The sequence below is a fragment of the Hyla sarda genome, chromosome 6, assembly GCF_029499605.1.
Source record: "Hyla sarda isolate aHylSar1 chromosome 6, aHylSar1.hap1, whole genome shotgun sequence".
Lineage (NCBI taxonomy): Eukaryota > Metazoa > Chordata > Amphibia > Anura > Hylidae > Hyla > Hyla sarda.
Window position 1 is genome coordinate 93,560,255 of NC_079194.1, and position 23,148 is coordinate 93,583,402.

Below are 23,148 nucleotides of genomic sequence, written 5' to 3' on the forward strand. Positions count from 1 at the left end.
AGACCCGGCGCGCGCGCGCCCGGACAGGACCGAGGGAGAGCGAGTCAGGTACGGGAGCCGGGGTGCGCATCGCGAGCGGGCGCTACCCGCATCGCGAATCGCATCCCGGCTGGAAGCGGAATCGCAGCGCCCCGGGTCAGTGGATCTGACCGGAGCGCTGCAGCGGGGAGAGTGTAGCGAGCGCTCCGGGGAGGAGCGGGGACCCGGAGCGCTCGGCGTAACATGTATTTTTTACTTTTTCCTGCTGCTGGTCAAGGGTGGGTTGGATAAGGGAGGGAATGTCTAGATATATATTAAAATACATTCTTTATGCTTTTTGTAATTATTGAGTTTAAACCAGTTCTGATAAAACAATGTATATAAAAAAAGGATTAGAAAATTGGGTATTATTAGAATGGGCTCTTATTGTTTTCTGAAACAGTACCACTCTTATTGTCCATTGGCTGTTTGTGGTATTGTAGCCTATGCCCACACAGGGCTAAGCTAAAATACTAGACACAGCCCATTGATAAGAAAAAAAAGCTTAAAAAAATTTCATTAATGTCAGAGTACCTCTTTAAAGGGGTACTCCACTGGAAAAAAAAATTCTAAATCAACTGGTGCCAGAAAGTTAAACAGATTTGTAAATGACTTCTATTTAAAAATCTTAATTCTTCCATTACTTATTAGCTCTTCTATGCTCCACAGGAAGTTATTTTCTTTTTTAATTTCCTTTCTGTCTGACCACAGTGCTCTCTGCTGACACCTCTGTTCATTTTAGGAACTGTCCAGAATAGAAGCAAATCCCCATAGCAAACCTCTCCTGCTCTGGACAGTTCCTGAAATGGACAGAGGTGTCAGCAGGGAGCACTCTGGTCAGACAGAAAGGAAATTCAAAAAGAAAATAGCTTCCTGTGAATCATACAGCAGCTAATAAGTACTGGAAGGATTAAGATTTACAAATCTGTTTAACTTTCTGGCACAAGTTGATAACATTTTTTTTTCCAGTGGAGTACCCCTTAAACCCCTTAAGGATGCATCCCATTTGGGCCTTAAGGACGCAGACAATTTAATTTTTAAGTTTTTGTTTTTTCCTCCTCGCCTTCAAAAAATCATAACTCTTTTAAATTTTCATCCACAGAGGGCTTGTTTTTGGCGTGACAAGTTGTCCGTTGTAATGCCATCACTCACTTTACCATTAAATGTATGGCGCAACCAAAAAAATACTATTTGTGTGGTGGAATTAAAAAGAAAACCGCAATTTAGCAAATTTTGGAAGGTTTTGTTTTCACGCCGTACAATTTACGGTAAAAATTACTTGTGTTCTTTATTCTTTGGGTCAATTCGATTAAAATGACACCCATGATAACATACTTTTCTATTACTGCTGCGCTTGAAAAAATCGCAAACTTTTTAATCAAATTAGTACGTTTAAAATTCCCCTATTTTGAAGACCCATAACTTTTTCATTTTTCCTTATAAGCAGCGGTATGAGGGCTCATTTTTTGCACCGTGATCTGTACTTTTTATTGATACCATATGATTTGCTTATATAGAACTTTTAATCCATTTTTTATAATTTTTTTTGGGAATAAAATGTTATAAAAAAGCATCTATTTTGGACTTTTCTTTATTTTTACATTCACGCCGTTCACCGTACGGTATCATTAACATTTTATTTTAATAGTTCAGATATTTACGCATGCTGCGATACCAAATATGTACATCATTTTTTTTTAACACTTTTTGGGTGTGAAATAGGGAAAATGGGACAATTTATGTTTTTATTGGGGGAGGGGGTTTTTCAAATTTTTTTTACTTTATTTTTTTACTTTTATTTTTACACTTTAATAGTCCCCATAGGGGACTATTTATAGCAATCACTCGATTGCTAATCCTGTTCAGTGCTATGTATAGGACAAATCACTGATCAGGGTTATCGGTCATCTTCTGCTCTGGTCTGCGGGAAGGCGCAGAAGACTCCCGGAAGGCAGCGTAGGCAGGTGAGGGGACCTCCGTCTGCCGTGCTGGATGATCGGATCGCCGCGGCAGCGCTGCGGGCGATCCGATGATCCATTTTAGTGACCGCGATGCTGCAGATGCCGGGATCTGTATTGATCACGGCATCTGAGCGGTTAATGGCGGACATCCGTGAGTACCACCTCACAAGGACGTACATTTACAGTGCTCATCGTTAAGGGGTTAAGTACCCTCAAACAAAAAGACAAAACAAATGTATCTTGTTGCAGTTCTCAACTACATCCCCTCCACCAAGAGTTAACAGGGCTTGAACCTTTCCATACATCTTTAGCATCTTCACAACAATGTGCTCTGAGGAATACTCTTTTTTTTTATTGCAAAGAAAATAACAAGTGGGGTCTTAGTGGCTGAGAGTGAAGAAATTCTGTGTGTCACTCTCAAATTGATTTCTGCTTCATAAGTCATAAGATGTATCAAGAGCCATTTGGGATTATTATGAGTCCACTTAGGAATCTATAGACAATGAAGGAAATATATTGTAGAGGCTCCCAACAGTAAAAGCCGGCTATGAAGACAAAAACTGCATGTGTTCAATGAAACCCTTTTAGAGTTGCATTAATATTACTGTGTGTCGCATTTTGTATGAAAAATAATGCATATATATATATATATATATATATATATATACTCTCCAGGAATTTATAGATAAATGAATATCAACAAGCAATATACTGTAAGAGCTGTAAATTGTCATATACCACAAAGAGAAAACAAAAATAAACATTAGGGATGAGCGAATCGAATCTGACAAATCCGAATTTGTTCTGAATTTCAGGAAAAAAAATATATATATATGAATATATCACCGCGATTCGATTGCACAAATCGCTTCATTAAACTCCATTTAGTGCGGTCCAGGCTAACGGGCATTTAAAATGGCAGATCCCCATGTAAGGACATGGGGCAAGGAACTCTGGGAAGGCGGGTAGGCGGGAAGACCCTGAATCACATGCAGCATGCAGCCTATCAGCAGCCAGCCACCCCTGTGATGTCACAGCCCTATATAATTGGCATGTATATATATATATATATATATATATATATATATATATTCTTATATATAATCTTGCACCCTGGCATTCCAGCGTTTTATTTCAGAGATAGCGTTTCATTGCAGGGACAGATAGAGCATTGTGTGCGTTGCACAGAAAAAGAACTTGACAGCAGCGATTCACCACAAGCCGAAATCACTGCGGAAAAGCACTGACAGAGAGAGAGAGAAAGTACACTTTTGGGTGTAATACACAGCGACTCCACTGCTGCAGTAGGGTGAACAGCAACTTTAAAGCTAAAAGGGGCCAGTTAGGCAGAGCACTAAAATCCATTGTCACCTGCTATTAGTGCCTAATAATACTGTACTGGGCTCTACTACACAGCGATTCTGTACTGCTACAGTGGTGTACAGCAACTCTAAAGCTCATAGAGGCCAGTTAGGCTGAGCACTAAAAGCCATTGTCACCTGCTATTAGTGCATAACAATACTGTACTGGGCTCTACTACACAGCGTTTCCATCCGTCTGCAGTGGTGTACAGCAACTCTAAAGCTTATAGGGGCCAGTTAGGCTGAGCACTAAAAGCCATTGTCACCTGCTATTAGTGTCTAATTATACTGTACTGGGCTGTACTACACAGCGATTCTGTACTGCTGCAGATGGGTGTCCAACAACTGTAAAGCTAACAGGGGCCAGTTAGGGTGAGCACGAAAAGCCATAGTCACCTGATTACAGTGCCTAATACAGGTTGCGTAGCAGAGCTTATTATTCTCTCATAAGTGTAACCTGTGCGTACATAGGTGGTGTACGTTTTTTTTTATTCCCTGTAAAACTAATTTGGGCCTAGTTACTGTGAAAGGCCAGCCAAAACTATACCCTTGTTTTTGTAGCCTAATACAGTTTTAAGCGGAGCGTATTGTCCACCTCTCATAAGTGTAACCTGTGCATACATAGGTGGTTTACATTTTTTTTCTCCTGTAAAACTAATTTGGGCCTAGTTACTGTGAAAGGCCAGCAAAAGCTACCCACTTGTTTCTATAACCTTATACAGTTTGTAGTGGAGCGCATTGTCCTCCTCTCATAAGTTTAAACTGTACGTACACCTACGTGGTGTCCTTTATATATTTTCCTGTTAAACTAATTTGGGCCTATTTACTGTGAAAGGCCAAGGAGGAGAGGCAGAAGAGTAAATTCATCAGGCACAGGCAGAGGTCACAGAAAAGTAGGGGTGTGTGGCAGCAGGAGTCGCAGTGAGAAGTCTGAGCTCCCGGTGTCAGCTAGCAGTTGTGTCTTGACCAGCAACCCAGCAGCCCTGATTGAGTGGTTCACTCGGTTATCCATTTCATCCCAAGTGAGGTCTGACACCCTCAGTCAACAGTCGGTGGATTCCTCAGACTCAACTCTCAGTTGGCATGGCCCTCATGCAGCTGCTGCCACCACCAGGCTCTGTTATTGTGCCGCCATATGGTCTCCTCATGCTGATGCTGCCACCTCCAGGCTCTGTCACTGTGCCGCCATATGGTCTCCTCATGCTGATGCTGCCACCTCCAGGCTCTCTCATTGTGCTGCTATATGGTCTCCTCATGCTGATGTTGCCACCTCCAGGCTCTCTCATTGTGCTGCTATACGGCCTCCTCATGTTGATGCTGCCACCTCCAGGCTCTGTCATTGTGCCGCCATATGGCCTCCTCATGCTGTTGGCACATTAAAAGAAAATTTAAAATGTTAACTCCTGAACGACGCAGGACGTATATATTTACGTCCTGCGCCGGCTCCTGCGATATAACGCAGGGTCGCGGGGTGACCCTGTGTCATATCGGGTCAGTACCAGGGGCCATCAACGGCCGGGACCCACAGCTAATACAGGACATCATTAACCGTTCAGACGTGGCGATCAAAGTTAACCGCCGCGTCTGAAGTGAAACTGAAAGTATCCTGGCAGCTCAGTCGGGCTGTTCAGGACCGCCGTGATGAAATTCTGGCGTCCCGAACAGATTACAGGACACCGGGATGATCCCAACTTGCCTCCTCGGTGTCCGATATGCGAATGACTGCTCCGTGCCTGAGATCCAGGCAGGGAAGTCAGCGTGGATGGTCGATGTTGAGAGATTCCGACCATCGGACACCTCCCATTGATGTTGTGTACCTATCCTCAGTGATGAGGTTAAAACACGATATCCTACAAACCAGGGGGTTGTCCTTGAAATTAGTTTGAGAAATCTACAAGTGGATACGTACACAAAGATATGAGTTATAATATTTATATTTTTGATTTATTTATTAGTTATGTTTTTTCATTTTTAATACATTTTTTGACTTTTTTTATTCTTTACTTTTTATATTTATTTACATTACATTTTTTTTAGTTCTTTCATTTATTCATTTTTTTGGTTTAAAAAAAATTCAGTTTATTATAATGTTTATTTATTTGTAAAAAAAAAAAAAATATATATATATATATATATATATATATGTATATATATATATATATATATATATATATATATATATATATATATATACACACCGTATATACTCGAGTATAAGCCGAGTTTTTCAGCACAATTTTTCGTGCTGAAAACACCCCCCTCGGCTTATACTCGAGTGAACTCCCCACCCGCAGTGGTCTTCAACCTGCGGACCTCCAGAGGTTTCAAAACTACAACTCCCAGCAAGCCCGGGCAGCCATCGGCTGTCCGGGCTTGCTGGGAGTTGTAGTTTTGAAACCTCCGGAGGTCCGCAGGTTGAAGACCACTGCGGCCTTCGACATCATCCAGCCCCCTCTCACCCCCCTTTAGTTCTGTACAGTACTCACCTCCGCTCTGCGCTGGTCCGGTGCTGCAGGACTGTCCGGAGAGGAGGTGGTCCGGTGGGATAGTGGTTCCGGGCTGCTATCTTCCCCGGGGAGGCCTCTTCTAAGAGCTTCGGGCCCGGCCTCAGAATAGTCACGTTGCCTTGACAACGACGCAGAGGTGCGTTCATTGCCAACGTACTTCTGCCTCGTTGTCAAGGCAACGCCTCTATTCCGGGCCGGAAGCGCGGAGAAGAGGCGCCCCCGGTGAAGATAGCAGCCCGGAACCACTATCCCACCGGACCACCTCCTCACCGGACAGTCCTGCAGGACCGGACCAGCGCCGAGCGGAGGTGAGTACTGTACAGAACTAAAGGGGGTGAGAGGGGGCTGGATGATGTTGAAGGCCGCAGTGGTCTTCAACCTGCGGACCTCCGGAGGTTTCAAAACTACAACTCCCAGCAAGCCCGGACAGCCGATGGCTGCCCGGGCTTGCTGGGAGTTGTAGTTTTGAAACCTCTGGAGGTCCGCAGGTTGAAGACCACTGAGGGCGGATGATGAGAAGAGGATGATGAAGGGGGGGTGTGGGATGATGACAAGGGGATGATGAAGGGGGGTGGGGATGATGACAAGGGGATGATGAAGGGGGGATGTGTGGGATGATGACAAGGGGATGATGAAGGGGGGATGTGTGGGATGATGACAAGGGGATGATGAAGGGGGGATGTGTGGGATGATGACAAGGGGATGATGAAGGGGGGATGTGTGGGATGATGACAAGGGGATGATGAAGGGGGATGTGTGGGATGATGACAAGGGGATGATGACAGGTGATGATGATGAGGGTCTGGATGATGACAGGCGGTGATGATGATGAAGATGTTAATGATGGATCTGGATGATGACAGGGGGGGATGATGTATTTCCCACCCTAGGCTTATACTCGAGTCAATAACTTTTCCTGGGATTTTGGGTTGAAATTAGGGGTCTCGGCTTATACTCGGGTCGGCTTATACTCGAGTATATACGATATATATATATATATATATATATATATATATATATATATATATATATATATATATATTATTTTTATTTTTTTTTATTTTTTTTTATTATTATTTATTTATTTATATTTTTTTTAAGTGTTTAAGTGTTATATAGTAGTTCACACATTTGGTCCCCACTACTTCCTTTGATGGTGTTTCTACATGCATGTTACTATGTTTTACACTCTTGACTATTGCTTTCATATATATTATGTATTATTGTAATGTGAACACTGCTATTAGCCTGGTCCGGTATTAGAGTGATCTGTTCACATGCCCGCTCTTCAATTCACTACAGAGGCACTGTTTAGCGTCATGGTAGTGATGACGACCGGTCATGTGACTACAGACAGTCAGGTGACCCGGGTCAGCTGACCAGAGTTCACCTGACTATACAGCAGAGATGGGGAAGCGGCACAGACACAGTAGCCACAGACCCACGCTAATGGCACCATGATGGAGCAAGTAAGTGCACCTTTCTTTTCTTGTATATAAGAATCAGTATATGTATAGCACATGTGGTTATAATTAAATATTGAATGGTAACAGGTGTGTTATGTGAAGGTATTTATCATATTTGGCTATTAACTGGAACTATGAAATAAAGCATTACAATTGTTATAATATGCACTGTACACAGATAATATCACTAGCAATGGCTATAAACACTATGAAATGGATGTGATATCACAGTGTATATTTATGAACTTTTATGTATAGAATTGTTTGATTGTTATAACACTTTGCACTTTGTACTGATTGATCACATGTTTTGGGTATAACTACCCCTTATGTACTATGTTTCTTTAAAGAGTACCCGTCAGATCCAACAAAAAAAACAACCATATTTTTTTAAATACATCCCTCAGTACCTAATCCTGACCATGTACATCTAATTTCTATGTGTCTAGCACCTTTATTTATTTATTTTATTACACTTTTAATTTAGCTCACTAGTCTGAATTCCTCTCAAAGGGAGGCGGCGTTGCCTCACTGTGCAGGTATCCGCCCCCTCCCTCAGTATGCTGTCTGCTCACATCTCCCCTAGCATTAGCAAAATTACAACTTCCAGCTTGTCCTCACTGACAATAGCGGGACACAAGCTGACAGTGGGAGGATTTTTCCTCCAGCTATGAGCCCTGCACTCACAGCTGTCAATCAAGGAAGTGTGTCCATGATGCAAGGACACAGCAGGACTAGTATGTGTCCAAGCAGGTAGGGGGGGCAATTGTTTGACTGGCTTTTTCAGTATGAAATACTGAAAATTTTCTAATAGAAGCAATTGCAAGCCTATTGTTTTTGAATGCTTTACAACATATCAAAAGTTTTTGTATCTCACAGTGCCCATTTAAGCTCGAAAAAGGTTCCAGTGTGGAACTGAAGGCGTTACTGCTATGATGTGAGACAATTAATTCACTTATTCACTTATTTTTCTGCAACTTTTTTGGAGTGCCGCACTATTGTTTTTCTGGACTTTTGTCGGGTCTGGAGTGCTGGCACCATTTATTATATGGCGTTGGAGTAGTGCTGCAAAGGAGCCATTGGAGGCGCCGTAAGAGCCAGGGGAAGGTTCAACAAGAATGCTCCACCGAAACAGCCACTCAAGAAGCCAGCCAAATAGTGGTAAATATCTTCTCCATCCCTTTAACATCTGATCAATTGAAATTGTTATCCATGGGTTTAAGTTTTTGTCCTGCCAAACATGTTGATTGGTTTCAACTAGAAATTGACTTACAGAAGTTTTTCTGGAAGCTCAAACTGAAGGCGTGGTTACCGGACACAGCCAGTGCCCAGAGTGCGGCCTTGCCCCTGCCTTCAGTCTCAGCTTCCCCTGATTTTAAATTTTGTAATTTTGATATACCTAAACAGAGTAAATTTCAACCTAACATTGATTCTTGTGCTATTGACACATTCTGTCAGTTTGTGAGCTGAGACATTGCTGATTTGAGGTTGAATAAACATCCACGACTACTGCACCCCAATCTTACTGGGAAACAACTTCAGGCCTTGAATACTCTCATCCAGTATTATAACCTCATTTTGAAGCCCGTCGATAAAGGCGGTGCAATTGTAGTTATGGACCATAGTACGGTAAGTACATAAGGGAAGCCCTACGCCAATTAGGTGACACTAACGCATATCAAGTCCTAAAAAAAGTGACCCTAGGAAGGACACAGAGGGCAAGCTGGACAGCAATCTCAAATGTGCCCTTGAGGATTCTGTCATTGATCAGCCACTTTGAGACTTCCTTAGGGTCTCTCATTCTATCACACTACTCCTGTACTTACTCCCTAAAATCCATAAGACCTTAGTGGATCCCCTGGCAGATCTATTGTTTTGGGGCGTGAGTTAATTACCAGTCATGCTTCCATCTTTTTGGACCAAGTCCTTCGTCCCTATGTAGTTCAGTCTAAATCTTTTTTAGATCATACCAAATATCTGTGTGGATTTTATTCTAGCATCATTCCACATTGTTTCTCTCTATACCTCAATACCCCATGATTAGGATCTACAGGCCAACAGCAATGTCATCTCTGATTTTACCCACACAAAATCAGCCTTCATTTTGTCATTATTGAACTTTGTCCTCTCCAACAACTATTTCACATTTAATGACAACTTCTATGCTCAGATCGCTGAAACTGCCATGGGGACCAATGTGGCCCTGATGTATGCAAACATCTCCGTAGAGTCCTTAGAGGACATGCACATCTATGTATCCTGCTGGGGTGGTGGAGGTACATAGATGATGTGTTCCTGATTTGGGTTGGTTCCAGTGATGCATTACATGACTTTCATACTTTTCTCAATAACATCTGTTCTAACATTCAGTTCACGCTACACTCATCACGAGTTTCAGAAAAATTCTTGGACACAACAGTTTCAGTGAGAGATGGGAGCTTGAGTACAGGCCTCTACATCAAGGCTACAGATTGTAATTCAATCCTACATTACACCCGCAGCCACCCTGGCCCTATGGTCAAGTGGTTGCCACGGAGCCAAATGCTCCGTGCTAGACGAATTGTGAGTGAGGAGTCACAAATTTTGCCAACTTTGGACAACATGGCTTCTGGGTTTTATCTAAAGTGGGTATCCAGACAAATGGATACATTGGTGTCCCAATGTCAGTAGATCGCAAATATCTCATCTACGACACAACCACCAAGTTCTCAATGAATCGCACGGTCTTTGTTTCTAATTTTAATGATCAGTCTTCACAAATAACCCAGTCCATTAATCAACACTGGCACATTATCAAACAGGCTTTCCCTCAGATTTCAGAATTTCAACTCTCTCAACTCATGTCCTTTAAATGTCCACCAAATTTACGTGATAGACTGATTAAGGCTGACGTGTCATCTAAAACTGGTACCGGACAGCGGTACCTTACAATAAAAAGCAGGAGCTCGTTGAAGATGATTAAAGGCTCTACATTCACTCACCCCAAAAACCGGTAACGGGTACATGATCAAACATTACCTGACTTGTTCTTCCAGTTATGCTGTGTACATATTGATGTGTCCCTGAAATTTGCGTTTCAGCCAGCACAGATATACCATCCAGAAGGGGAGACTTTATCTCCCTGTGCAGAAACATTTTACGGAGGCTGGTCACACAGAACGAGATCTGAGGTTCATTTTAATCGACAATACCCTCATTTGAGGAGAGGGGGTGACCGCACTGCTGCCCTTATGCGTTGTGAACTCCACTGGGTATTTGACTTACAAACTTTACTGCCTAACAGCCTGAACGTTGATTTTGTGATCCCTAGCAACCTTGTATATTGGTTTTGTTCTAGTGTAATTCTGAGATTTTAATCTCCAATGTTTTATCACTTGCAGGGACCATTGGATGGATACTGCACAACTTGTACACACCTTTCCCTATATTTCACGAGGGGACAGTGATCAGGTGGCAAATCACTACTATTCCTCCTCCTGGCTGAATTCCCTCAAGCTTAGATGTTATTGCTACTCTTCCTTCTGGATGAATACCTTAAAGCCTGAATGCTATTGCTATTTGCACTTCTGCAGTTGGGTCCGTTGTCTGGAACGCAGGGTGAGTATGACACCTCTGATGTTGGGTATCAGATACCCAACCCCCTAAATTTGGTATATGGCGGAGTGCTGAATGCCTTCCCTGTCCAGTGGTCGGTTTCTGTGCACCTTGCTGTGCTCCAGCTGGGATGTTTTTAATGCCCCAGTTTGGGGTATTTTACCAAGTGGATGTTCCAGAACATGGTGTCATGCCTGTATGTGTTTATGGAAGTGGGATCCTTCTGCTCTCATCTAATCATCATCAGCCAACTTGCCTTATTAACATCCACCATTCATTCATCCACTAATTTAAACCAGCCTACTTTATTTACCTTTCATCCATACTTTTTTGGATTCATTTATCGTATGAGACAGCCGTTTGCCAAGCTCTATCATGGCTGCTGAATGCCACTACCATGTGTACGCCTGCGCAGTTTCCTGGAGGACTTCCATCTATTAACATGACTGCGCGGAACTCCGATTCTGGGTGTGATTCTGCACAGCGCTGCCAGCTGATCTTCCTCCCTGTCTACTTCCTGCCCTTCCGGTGCTCCCCGCTGTTTTTTGCCGTGTGCAGTGTCTGCCCACAGTCCTGCCCCTGTAAGCCACGATGCTTCATTATACACTGTATTTTAATGTATTCACGTATTATTCATGTTTTACATATGCTATATACTTGTGTGAGCACCAGCACTGATGTATGGTTGTACTAATATTGCTAGATGACTTGTCATTGTATCATGCATGCATTGTTTATGGCTTTGAGTAATTTGCATATGACATCACTTCCTGTATTATATATATATATATATATATATATATATATATATATATATACAGCAATGTAAGAAAGTCGCAGCACTCCAGGTGTAGAAAAATAAAAGTGGCTTTATTCACAAATACAGGTTGCACCTGTATTTGTGAATAAAGCCACTTTTATTTTTCTACGCACCTGTATTGGTGAATAAAGCCACTTTTATTTTTCTACGCACCTGTATTGGTGAATAAAGCCACTTTTATTTTTCTACGCACCTGTATTTATGAATAAAGCCACTTTTATTTTTCTAGCACCTGTATTTGTGAATAAAGCCACTTTTATTTTTCTAGCACTTGTATTTGTGAATAAAGCCACTTTTATTTTTATAGCACCTGTATTTGTGAATAAAGCCACTTTTATTTTTCTAGCACCTGTATTTGTGAATAAAGCCACTATTATTTTTCTACACCTGGAGTGCTGCGACTCTGTTACATTGCTGTACCTGGATTGGAGTCTCATACAGGACCCAATTAGTCGCTTGCACCCCCTAATTTTTTTGCAATTTTGCTTTCAGGTTGTGCTGCTTTCCCAGAATGAATATATATATATATATATATATATACTGCCTCACTTTCGCTATGTACTTGCTTGAGAATGGCTGTTACACTGCAGCCGAAACGTTGCCTTGGGTCTTTGATGCAATAAACTTCACTTTTTGATTCTACACCTTTGGAGTGCTGCAGTGAATCTCTATCTGCACTATCATGCTGGTTGCATCCGATTTTTACATTATACCAGGTGTGCTGCTACTTCTCTCGCTCTCTGTCTCTCTCTCTCTCTCTCTCTCTCTCTCTCTCTCTCTCTCTCTCTATACATCTATACATTTTATTATATATTCAAATAAAGCCAGCGTGCCCGCCTCTAGTGGGGAATTCAGTGCAGAAAGAAGCCAATCTTCAGAGGGTCGGAGTGCCAGACTGCAGGTGTGCATATTAGTCAGTGAGCCTGCATCGGTCTACTGTTCACCAGCACTACAACCCGGTGTATTGGGTTTAGTGTGGGTGAACGGGTGACCATTTTCCTTTAATATATGTCTGAGGATGTCAGTCCTGGATCAGCTGACCTCCTGTGAACTACAGGATGACCTCATCACCTACCAGATCTCTATGCTTCCTGCTATCTTCCAGACCCCTCCTCTCCCATATCTGTATGCTGCTGGTGCCTCAATTTCTATTGGATCAGAATATGAAACATGATATTTAGTGATTTTGAAAAATTGCAGCTAAAATAGCCAAAATACAGTAAAACATTTGTGAAAAAATGCCATGAGAATTCAACATGAGAACACAAATTTACATCTCAATTGTGATTATAGGTAGAATCACTTTTTGACAAAAGAAAAACAGCCAACAGTCCTCAGTGTCCTACCCGGGAGAAAGAGTGCGTAATGGACATGTGGTTCAATATGAAATTTTATATCACCGAATAACAGTTACATATAATCAGGAAAATAGATACAAAATACAATTTGAAAAAAATTTAAAAAAATAATAAAAATCAAATGTAAAGTTATTAAAAATAAAACACAGGGCCCTTGAAGAAGGGGTTCGGATAGACTTCATAATACCCCGAATTGCGTTTGGTGATTTTGTGACTCTATAGTGAGTATCCGGATGAAAGACGCTCATGCACATTCACACTAAGCGAAATTGACCAAGATCAAGCACGGTTTATACCAGCATTTGTGAAAACCGGAGTGTTTAAAGGGAAGAGCTTTCATCCACTATCCACCCCTGCTGTCTATAGTCCACCTTTTCATACAGCTGACAAGTTTGAACATCCATCTTTGTATAAGTTTAAATCTCCGAGGGAGCGCGCGCCCCCACCGGGTCAGCTGATCTGCAGTCAGCTGACCACAGTTCTCAGAAGCTCGCCAGCGTGCAGCCACAGTGAACATCATAGACGCCATCGACACGTGGCCGCAACAAGTTCCAACGCCGCTGGCTGGAGCGCTGAAGCAAGAACACAAGTCTGGACGACGTGGAGCGGTGAGTGGCGCATAGTGTCAAAGATCTTTCTCCCGCAGGCAGCCCACGAGAGACCGGAAATAAACCGGCATTATCCCAACACCGCTATTAGATGGAACTGTATACTTTCTTAAAGTTCGACACCGGCAACATACCGGCATCATACCCTCTTTGTCTATTTGGTGGAACTGTACTTTCTTTATTACAAGTGGACATCAACTTGTACCAGATGAAACTATTATCAATAGAGGAAATTGAGCATTTTTTTCCCCTCTGAAATTAACTATTAACATTCTATTGCCGGCATTAAGTTACTGATTCATTGGATTATCTATTGATCTTTCCATCTATAGCTTGTGTGAACAACTAACAATAGATTTGGACTTCACTATTACATTATTCTGATTAGTGAGACAAGTTATTATAGGCTGATTATTTTATCCGGATATCACATTAACCGCAAGGGCCCTGTGGATTATTTTTAATAACTTTACATTTGATTTTTATTATTTTCTTTAAAAAAAAAAAAAATGTAAATTGTATTTTGTATCTATTTTCCTGATTATATGTAACTGTTATTCAGTGATATTAAATTTTATATTGAACCACATGTCCATCACGCACTCTTTTTCCTGGGTAGGACACTGAGGACTGTAGGTTGTTTTTCTTTTGTCGAAATACTATCTCTCTCTGGGTGAGAGGATTACAGTTAACCTCGTGTCTTTTGTTGTGAGCTCCACATTCTTGTATTTTTTTGTGTATTTTAGAATCACTTTTTGCCTCATGGCAATATTTCTCTGAAAAACATACTTTGAGTAAGAAAACACATTAATTGTAGAGTCACATGTTGCGTATACGCAGCCTATTTCAAGCTGTGCAAAATTAACTGCGTAGAAGGTTAGCAGGTATACACTGTGTATTCTCCTATGATCAGACACACAGGGCTACCCACAGCAGCCCTGTATAAGCAGTGAGGTTTGGAGGTGGGCCCACGCATCACAGTCAAATCTCTGCACTGGCTCCGCCTTCAAACCTCACTGCACACACAGGGCTGTGTGCCTGCTCATAGGAGAATATGCAGTGTATTTCTCACTGTGAAACGGATTTTGTGCAGCTATATATACACTGCGTATACACGCAATGACCCAGATTTATCAAACTGTGTGAGAATGATTTTAACATAGCAACCAATCACAGTTCAGCTTTCATTTTACCAGAGCTCTTTAGCTAAGAAGTGATTGTTTGCTGTGGAAAAATCACTCCACTTTTTCTCACATAGTTTATTAAATCTGAGCCATTGTGTGGCCCTACTCAACCCACTTAAAGTCTAATGAGTTAACCTGGGTGAAAGCTAGCCTTAGCAGCTTAACCTCTTAAGGATCCAGGGCGTACCTGTACACCCTGCGCCTATAACGCATCATAGCGGGTCGGTCCAGTTGGCTAATGAAAGCCGGGACCCAGGGCTAATACCGTGCGGCACCGATCGTTGTGCCACATGCTATTAAAGGGGTACTTCGCTGCTCAGCGTTTGGAACAAGAGCTCGTGACATCATAGCCCTGCCCCTCATGACATCATGCCCCGCACCCTAAATGCAAGTCTATGGGAGGGGGCGTGGACGGCTGTCACGCCACCTCTCATAGACTTGCATTGAGGTGGCGGGTCTATGACGTCACAAGCTCCCGGCACCAGCTCCAGAGTTTGGAACAGTTTGTTCCAAACGCTGAGCAGCGGAGTACCCCTTTAGACGTGGCGTTCAAAGTTGATCGCCGCATCTAAAGTAACAAAAATACACTCCCGGCAGCTCAGTCGGGCTTTTGGAATTTTAAGTTCAAAATTGAAAGGGCTATGATTTTTAAAAGGTAAGGAGGAAAAAAACAAAAGTGCAAAAAATTGAAAAAGTCCTTAAGGGGTTAACGGTATGATTTGCAGCAAGGATCAAATGCCATAACCTCAGCCAGAGGAATCATTGGAAATGTAGGCAGCATTACAGAATCACTTCAATGTGGAATTGAAAACATACATGAATCCTATCCCATGCTTGCTACATCAGCTAAAATGCACACAAATGCATACACGAGAACTTCTACATTGTTCCCTTATAATAGACTATGCTGCTCTATATCATCAAATAAAAAAAAATTAAAAAATCTGCAGTGCTTTTTTGAGAAAGTACTAGAAAAGGGGTAGTCCCTACTCCAGTCACTCAATCACCCTTCTTTCTAGCTAGTGGCCTAACTTGTAGCTTCTGTGGGCAATGGATCTGTAACGGGGCTCCACGTCTACCATGTGCTATATTTAAAGGGGAATTCCAGGAGAAAAAAAAATTATATCAACTGGCTCCAGAAAGTTAAACAGATTTGTAAATTACTTCTATTAAAAAATCTTAATCCTTTCAATAATTATCAGCTGCTTAAGTTGAGTTGATGTTTTCTGTCTGGCAACAGTACTCCCTGCTGACATCTCTGCTTGTCTCGGGAACTGCACATACTAGAAGAGGTTTGCTATGGGGATTTGCTTCTATACTGGGCGGTTTCCGAGACAGGTGTCATCAGAGAGCACTTAGACAGAAAAGAACAACTCAACTTCAGCAGCTCATAAGTACTGAAAGGATTAAGATTTTTTAATAGAAGTAATTTACAAATCTGTTTAACTTTCTGGAGCCAGTTGATATATATATATATATATATATATATAAAAGTTTTTTCCTGGATAACCCCTTTAATACTGGTGTTTTATTATGGGGGAGAGCTGTCTTCAGGGCCCCCTTGGGCACCAGGGCCCCGATGCAATTGCTATAAACCCGACATTTATAGCTGGCAGTTAGAATCTGCAGTATGTTACGATGGTGACTGTATGCACAAAATAAGATATTTTTAAAATGACTTTGTGTTTCATATTAGTAGCACTGGAGCATTAAAAATGGTTCCAAGCCTTTTAAGTACTTTTCTGTGTAATTTGATCAGATTCTGCTTATAACCATACAAACTGCAAATATGTACAATGTCCTGCACTTACATGCTTTACACACTTCAATCTATGCTTCTTGACACAGAGAGAGATGACTTTTAGATGGAATTCGATTCAATGGAAGACATCCCGCTCAGATCATCAGAAACACCTTTATGCTTTTTATCCGCTTTGAAGCATTCGGTAGGACTCCACTCATAAGACATACTGCTGAATGCAGGCAAATGGATAGAAAGGCCACAGCAGCTTTTATGTTTCCTTCACACAATTATAGTTTAATGAGAAGGACTCTATTCATTGAATTGAATGGTCAACCACAAGGTACCTGTGCATAGTGAATTTAAAAAATCAGGGTGTACAAAGGGCATCGAGTTCAGACTAATGCAGTGGGTGGTAATGTCCTGGTGGAACTCACAATAGCAGAAGAAAGTGGGATGGGTGTCTATGATTTATAGTATACCGCAGGGGATTTCTATTGTAATGTCTACTACTTCCATGAACCTTACATGAGGTCTTGATGTACCTAACAGATGAAGCGTTGCTAGGCCATTTTAAGATTCTTTATACAGTTATATAAGATTCTTTATAAGTATAATAATTCATAATTGATATCCATGTGAACCAGTTCTTTAAGAATTACAAATAAGAAAACACTAGATACAGAGGTTTACAGACATTATTGACTTCCAATAGTCAGCTATTTTTTTAGATTGCTATTTTAAAAACATTACAGTCCCTGCTTCTTTCCTTAATGGTTGTAGGTATATTAATATATATACATTTATATTGTTTCTAACTGACCAAAGATTGTATTTACGGGACTAGAGATCACACATGGAGAGATAGCTCCAGTGCCAACTTGCCTCCTGTAAAAGCTTGATTTCCAGGACAATGGAACTGGTTTGGGAACTGAAAGCTAAAGCAGTGATGCTGTAAGGTGCAAAGCCAAAGCTGCACCAGTATGATCCACTGCAGCCAGAGTGGCACCAGTATGAACCACAACGGCCAAAGCAGCACTACTATGATCCACAAAAGCCAGAGCTGCACCAGTATGAGCCACAACAGCCAGACCAGCACCAGTATGAGCCACATGAGCCAGACCAGCACCAGTATGAGCCACAACAGCCAGACCAGCACCAGTATGATCCACAATGTCCAAAGCAGAACCAGTATGATCCACTGCAGCCAGAGAAGAACTAGTAGGATCCACAACAGCCAGAGCTGCACCAGTATGACCCATAACAGCCAGAACAGCACCAGTATGAGCCACAACAGCCAGAGCAGCACCGGTATGAGCCACAACAGCCAGAGCAGCACCGGTATGATCCACAACGGCCAAAGCAGCACTAGTATGATCCACAAAAGCCAGAACTGCACCATTATGAGCCACAACAGCAAGCACAGCACCTGTATGACCCACAATGGCCAAAGCAGCACTAGTATGATCCACAAAAGCCAGAGCTGCACCAGTGTGAGCCACAACAGCCAGCACAGCACAAGTATGAGCCACGACAGCTAGAGCAGCACCAGTATGAGCCACAACGGCCAGGACAGCACCAGCATGAGCCACAACTGCCAGGACAGCACCAGTATGACCCTCAACAAGCAGAGCAGCATCAGCATAAGCCACAACAGCCAAAGCAGCACCAGTATGACCCACAACTAGATCAGCACCAGTATGACCCACAACTAGAGCAGTACCTGTATGACCCACAGAAGCATGAACAGTACCAGTATGAGCCGCAACAGCCAAAGCAGCACCAGTATAAGCCACAACTGCCAGATCAGAGCCAGAGCTGACACTTCTGCCATAGCTTTACAAAGAACTGGCAAAGCATGGCTATGTAAGTCATCACTTTGCAACCAAGTGTGTGAGATTCTACAGAGTGCTTAGTAAGCAAGGACTCCTGGAGTGAGGCCTGTATGAACTCCTTAAGCTACTATATGTAATACATAGAGATTGAGACAGTATATAGCTCCTTGAGTTGGCTCCACTGTTCGGTTGAACGGATTCCTGTTATGGTTACAGCCAACTTAGGCTGCTGCAATTGTGTCCGAACAAAGCGTTCATTAAAGAATAAAATACAAGCCTAAAGGTGCAGATTGCTGACAGGTTACAGATGACATACAGAAAAGTATCCATGTTAAACAGCTCGCACCATACATCTCAGGTTATTTTTGTACTATACATACAAGAAGAAAAATAAGAAAGAGGTGAACATCAGTGAAATCTGATATACTATTAAAACCCCCATAGTGTATTTGCATATTTTAAAGGGACGTCTTAAAGTGTACCTGTACCTGTTTTTCAAAAAAAATAAATTTACATGTAGAGATAGATGTTTTGACCACTCTAAAAAAAACACTGATCTTGCGGGGTGTGGGGTAATGTGTGGTAATACGCGAAGTACAGGGTAATGCACTTCACTCCTTGGCTCTCAGTGATCTCCATCCTGCTTTACAGAAGATTACTGAGAGCTGGGGAGTGAAACATGCTATTGCAAACCGCTTCTCGCTCGCTTTAATGATCAGTGGAGGTCTCAGCATGGAGTTTCTGTCACATGTCAAATGTTTTCATAAATGGCAGGTACAATTTAAGAAGAGATCCAAATCAAGTCAACACTTACCAAATAATGGTGGTCTAACTGCCAGGATCCTCACCAATCTTCACAATTCAGAATGGGGGAGATTTATCAAAACCTGTGCAGAGGAAAAGTTGCTTGCTGAGTTGCCCATAGCAACCAATCAGATCACTTCTTTTATTTTTCAGAGGCTTTTTCAAAAATGAAAGAAGCAATCTGATTGGTTGCTATGGGCAACTCAGCAAACCAGTATTATAAATGGTACATAGTAGGTGGGGGTCCCTTTTACCGATTTTGCATTAGCACCCTGGAGTTTCAGATTATGCCTATGTTTAGAATGAGGCCTACACAGCGCACCTTCACAGTGTGGGTCCTATCTTTTTGATATGCATTCCTATGTGTACACCGAGTTTAGCAAGGGCCTAGCAGCAGATGAATTGGCACAGTTTCCTAGCACCATTGAAACTTCATTGGAGTTATTGGAGTTAGTAACAACTCCACCAATCGGCAACTGGTGGCATATACAGTACTAGAAGCTTGCCACCACTATCTGAGATAAGACAATGCCTTTAATGAACTGAAGGCCTACTTTCAACATTCTATATATAGAATGGCTTACATGCGTAGAAAACCATTACGGTACCATAAACAGTAACTAAACATCAACCGCCTCCATTTCCTGATAGAATTTACTCCATTAAATATTAGTATTCATAAACTGTGTTCCAGTTTTTAGTTGTAATATTGTATGATGAATGGCAACATGAAAATCTGGAATGAGAACACTTTATATTAATGCTTGCAATAAACAAATTAAAGGCTCATTTATTGTAGGGATATATTAATTTACTATACAAAGTTCTGCGGATAGAAATAATTGAAAATATGCTGGTAACTTCAGAATAATTAAACTCCCAACCATTAGCACAAGGCTGCATTTTTAATACATCTTTCTTATATTATTTTGTGCCTATACGGAGAAATTGTGAAATTATCTTCTGTCTTCAGGCCATTTCTATATGGTTATGACGTATTCCTTTGTTTCTTAGTAAATAGACTATACTACTAGTAGATAAGAAGCATTTACAATGTAATATGGCTGATGTTTGCTTACAGTGGTAGAGAACTAGAGGCTCCATCAATGAAGTTACTTCCTGTATATTAGTCCTAAGATGCCAAGTAAAGCCAGATGACAATCATTCCTTGTCAAATCAATTTTTAAAGGATACGTCCAGTCAAAACGCGTTGACCTTAATAGAAGTATCTAAGTAAAATTGGCAAAATTTGGATCTGGAACCTAAATTGATTTCCGCAATGACATAGCTCTATAGAGAGCTTAAAGTCCCATAGTTACTGGGTATTTGATATTAACCCCTTAATGACCGGGCGTTTTTCCGTTTTTGCTCTTTCATTTTTTACCTTTAAAAAATCATAACTCTTTAAATTTTGCACCCAAAAATCAGTATTATGGCTTATTTTTTGCGCCACCAATTCTACTTTGTAATAATATCAGTCATTTTACCCAAACATCTACGGCGAAACGGGAAAAAAAATCATTGTGCGACAAAATTGAAAAAATACAGCCATTTTGTAACTTTTGGGGGCTTCCGTTTCTACGTAGTAAATTTTTCGGTAAAAATTACACCTTATATTTATTTTATTTAAAATGATACCCTACTTGTATAGGTTTAATTTTGTATTACTTCAGAAAAAAATTATAACTACATGCAGGAAAATTTATACGTTTAAAATTGTCATCTTCTGACCCCTTTAACTTTTTTATTTTTCCATGTTCAGGGCGCCATGAGGGTTCATTTTTTGCGCCGTGATCTGAAGTTTTTGTAGGTACCATTTTTGCATTGATCTGACTTTTTGATCACTTTTTATTAATCTTTTTATGATATAAAAAGTGACCAAAAATACGCTATTTAGGACTTTGGAATTTTTTTGCGCGTACGCCATTGACCGTGCGGTTTAATTAGCAGTATATTTTTTTAATTCGGACATTTCTGCACGCGGCGATACCACATATGTTTATTTTTGTTTTTATTTACACTGTTTTTTTTTTTTTATTATTGGAAATGCCGGGTGATTCAAACTTTTATTAGGGGAAGGGATAATTCAAAGGGTTAATGATTTTTTTACACTTTTTTTTTGCAATATTATAGCCCCCATAGGGGGCTATAACATTGCATTAACTGATCTTTAACGCTTTTCAATGCATCTCCATAGAGATGCAATGATCAGTGTTTTCGGTGATTAATTGCTCAAGCCTGGATCTCAGGCTTGAAGCATTCAATCGGCGATCGGACTGCAGGAAGGAAGGTAAGAGACCTTCCTCCTGTAGTACAGCTGTTCGGGATGCTGCGATTATACCGCGGCGATCCCGAACAGCTCCCTGAGCTATCCGAGCTACCCACCGTGATATGATGCAGGGTCACCATGGGACCCCGCGTTATATCACGTGGATCGGGACCAAGGATGTACTCATATGTCCTTGGTCCTTAAGGGGTTAACATTTTAGGTGCTTGTAAGTGGAATTAATTTTACAGTATATGCGGTTCCAACCTGTTTACCATTTCTCCATCAATTAGCATGATGTTCCTGGAAACATTCTAGAAAGCTTATAGGGTGTACTGTATAATACCATCTGAATAAAGGCTTAAAATAAGATTCAAATAGAGAGCTCTGAACCAATAGGCTGGATGAAAATTGTAGCCCCATCATAAATCAGGACCCCAGTATCACGGTAGGGAGGAAGAAGTGCAGAGCCATACTCGTCCCAAACCACTGCTGCTACTCACTTTAATGATCTGCCCTTAACGGAGGCCCCCAACATGGCAACAATCCCTAAACTTGCTAGGTAGATAGTGCATCAAGGGAGGATAGACAGTCCAAGTCAGTAATACTTGGACAAAACAAGAACCAAATCAGAATACAGAGGGATAACCAGGGACATGCCAGAGAGTCAAAACCAGAAGCACAGTGCAGTACAGAATCATTTGCATCTTTTTCTTTGTTGTGGCTACATTCCTGGTTCTTTCTAAAATACTGACTGAAATGCTTTGTGTTAACCCAGACCAAGAGTTAAGTTAGGACAAGCCTTAAAGGGGTACTCCACCCCTAGACATCTTATCCCCTATCCAAAGGATAAGGGATGAGATGTCTGATCGCGGGGGTCCTGCCGCTGGGGACCCCCGCGATCTTGGCTGTGGCACCCCAGACATCCGATACATGGAGCGAACTTTGCAAGGCGGAGGCTCGCGACGTCACAGCCACGCCCCCTCAATGCAAATCTGTGGGAGGGGGCGTGATGACGCTGCACCTGATGCTCTAAAGGAATGCCGGATGCAGCAAGGAGATCGCGGGGGTCCCGCCGCTGGGTGATAGGGGATAAGATTTCTAGGGGTGGAGTACCCCTTTAAATTACCAGTAAGAACAGGACACTTACGCATTTGCTTGTTCTCCTTAGGCAGCTGCATCTTGATAGTCTGACTGCTTCCTTCAAGGACAAAGACGAAACTCTTCACTTCTTTATCAAAGTCCTTGAATCATATTAATAAAAAATATAAATTAGCCATCAAATGCTATTAGAAAAATCACTGAGCAGAACTGATCAAAGAAGATTCTTTTTTTTTTTTTCATTTTGGAACAGCAGACATGAAACCCCCGGGAGCATCTGATCTCAGGTAATGTACTGTAAGTGGCAGAATGATAGGTGAATGCTGTTCATTAAACCACGCGCCAATTGTCCTAATCAATTTTCTAAAGCATGTTATTATTTTTAGCTTAAAAATATATCAGCTGCTACAACACTTACCGCTGTGTGAAATTTACAAATGCCAGCAATACGTTGCATTAGAGATCAGTATCAAAGATTTAAAGGAACCTGTAGATTTTGTAAAGAAATATTTTTTTTCAAAAAT

At 41.5% G+C, this 23,148-nt stretch overlaps 1 protein-coding gene across 11 annotated transcripts in view; it reads right to left on the reverse strand.

The window, feature by feature from the left end:
- CFAP20DC (CFAP20 domain containing) overlaps positions 1-23,148 on the reverse strand; it is a 512,401-nt gene that overhangs the window by 417,312 nt on the left and 71,941 nt on the right. For 10 of the 11 annotated variants that reach the window (XR_008844939.1, XM_056524504.1, XM_056524495.1 and 7 more), the window contains one exon: positions 22,674-22,767. Coding sequence is in view for 9 of the 11 variants with exons in the window: in XM_056524504.1 (XP_056380479.1) it covers positions 22,674-22,767 (94 nt within the window). In the remaining 2 variants the exon portion in view is untranslated. Of the gene's footprint in view, positions 1-19,267; positions 19,341-22,673; positions 22,911-23,148 lie in introns of those variants that run through there. The other variant, XM_056524505.1, reaches the window with a different exon arrangement.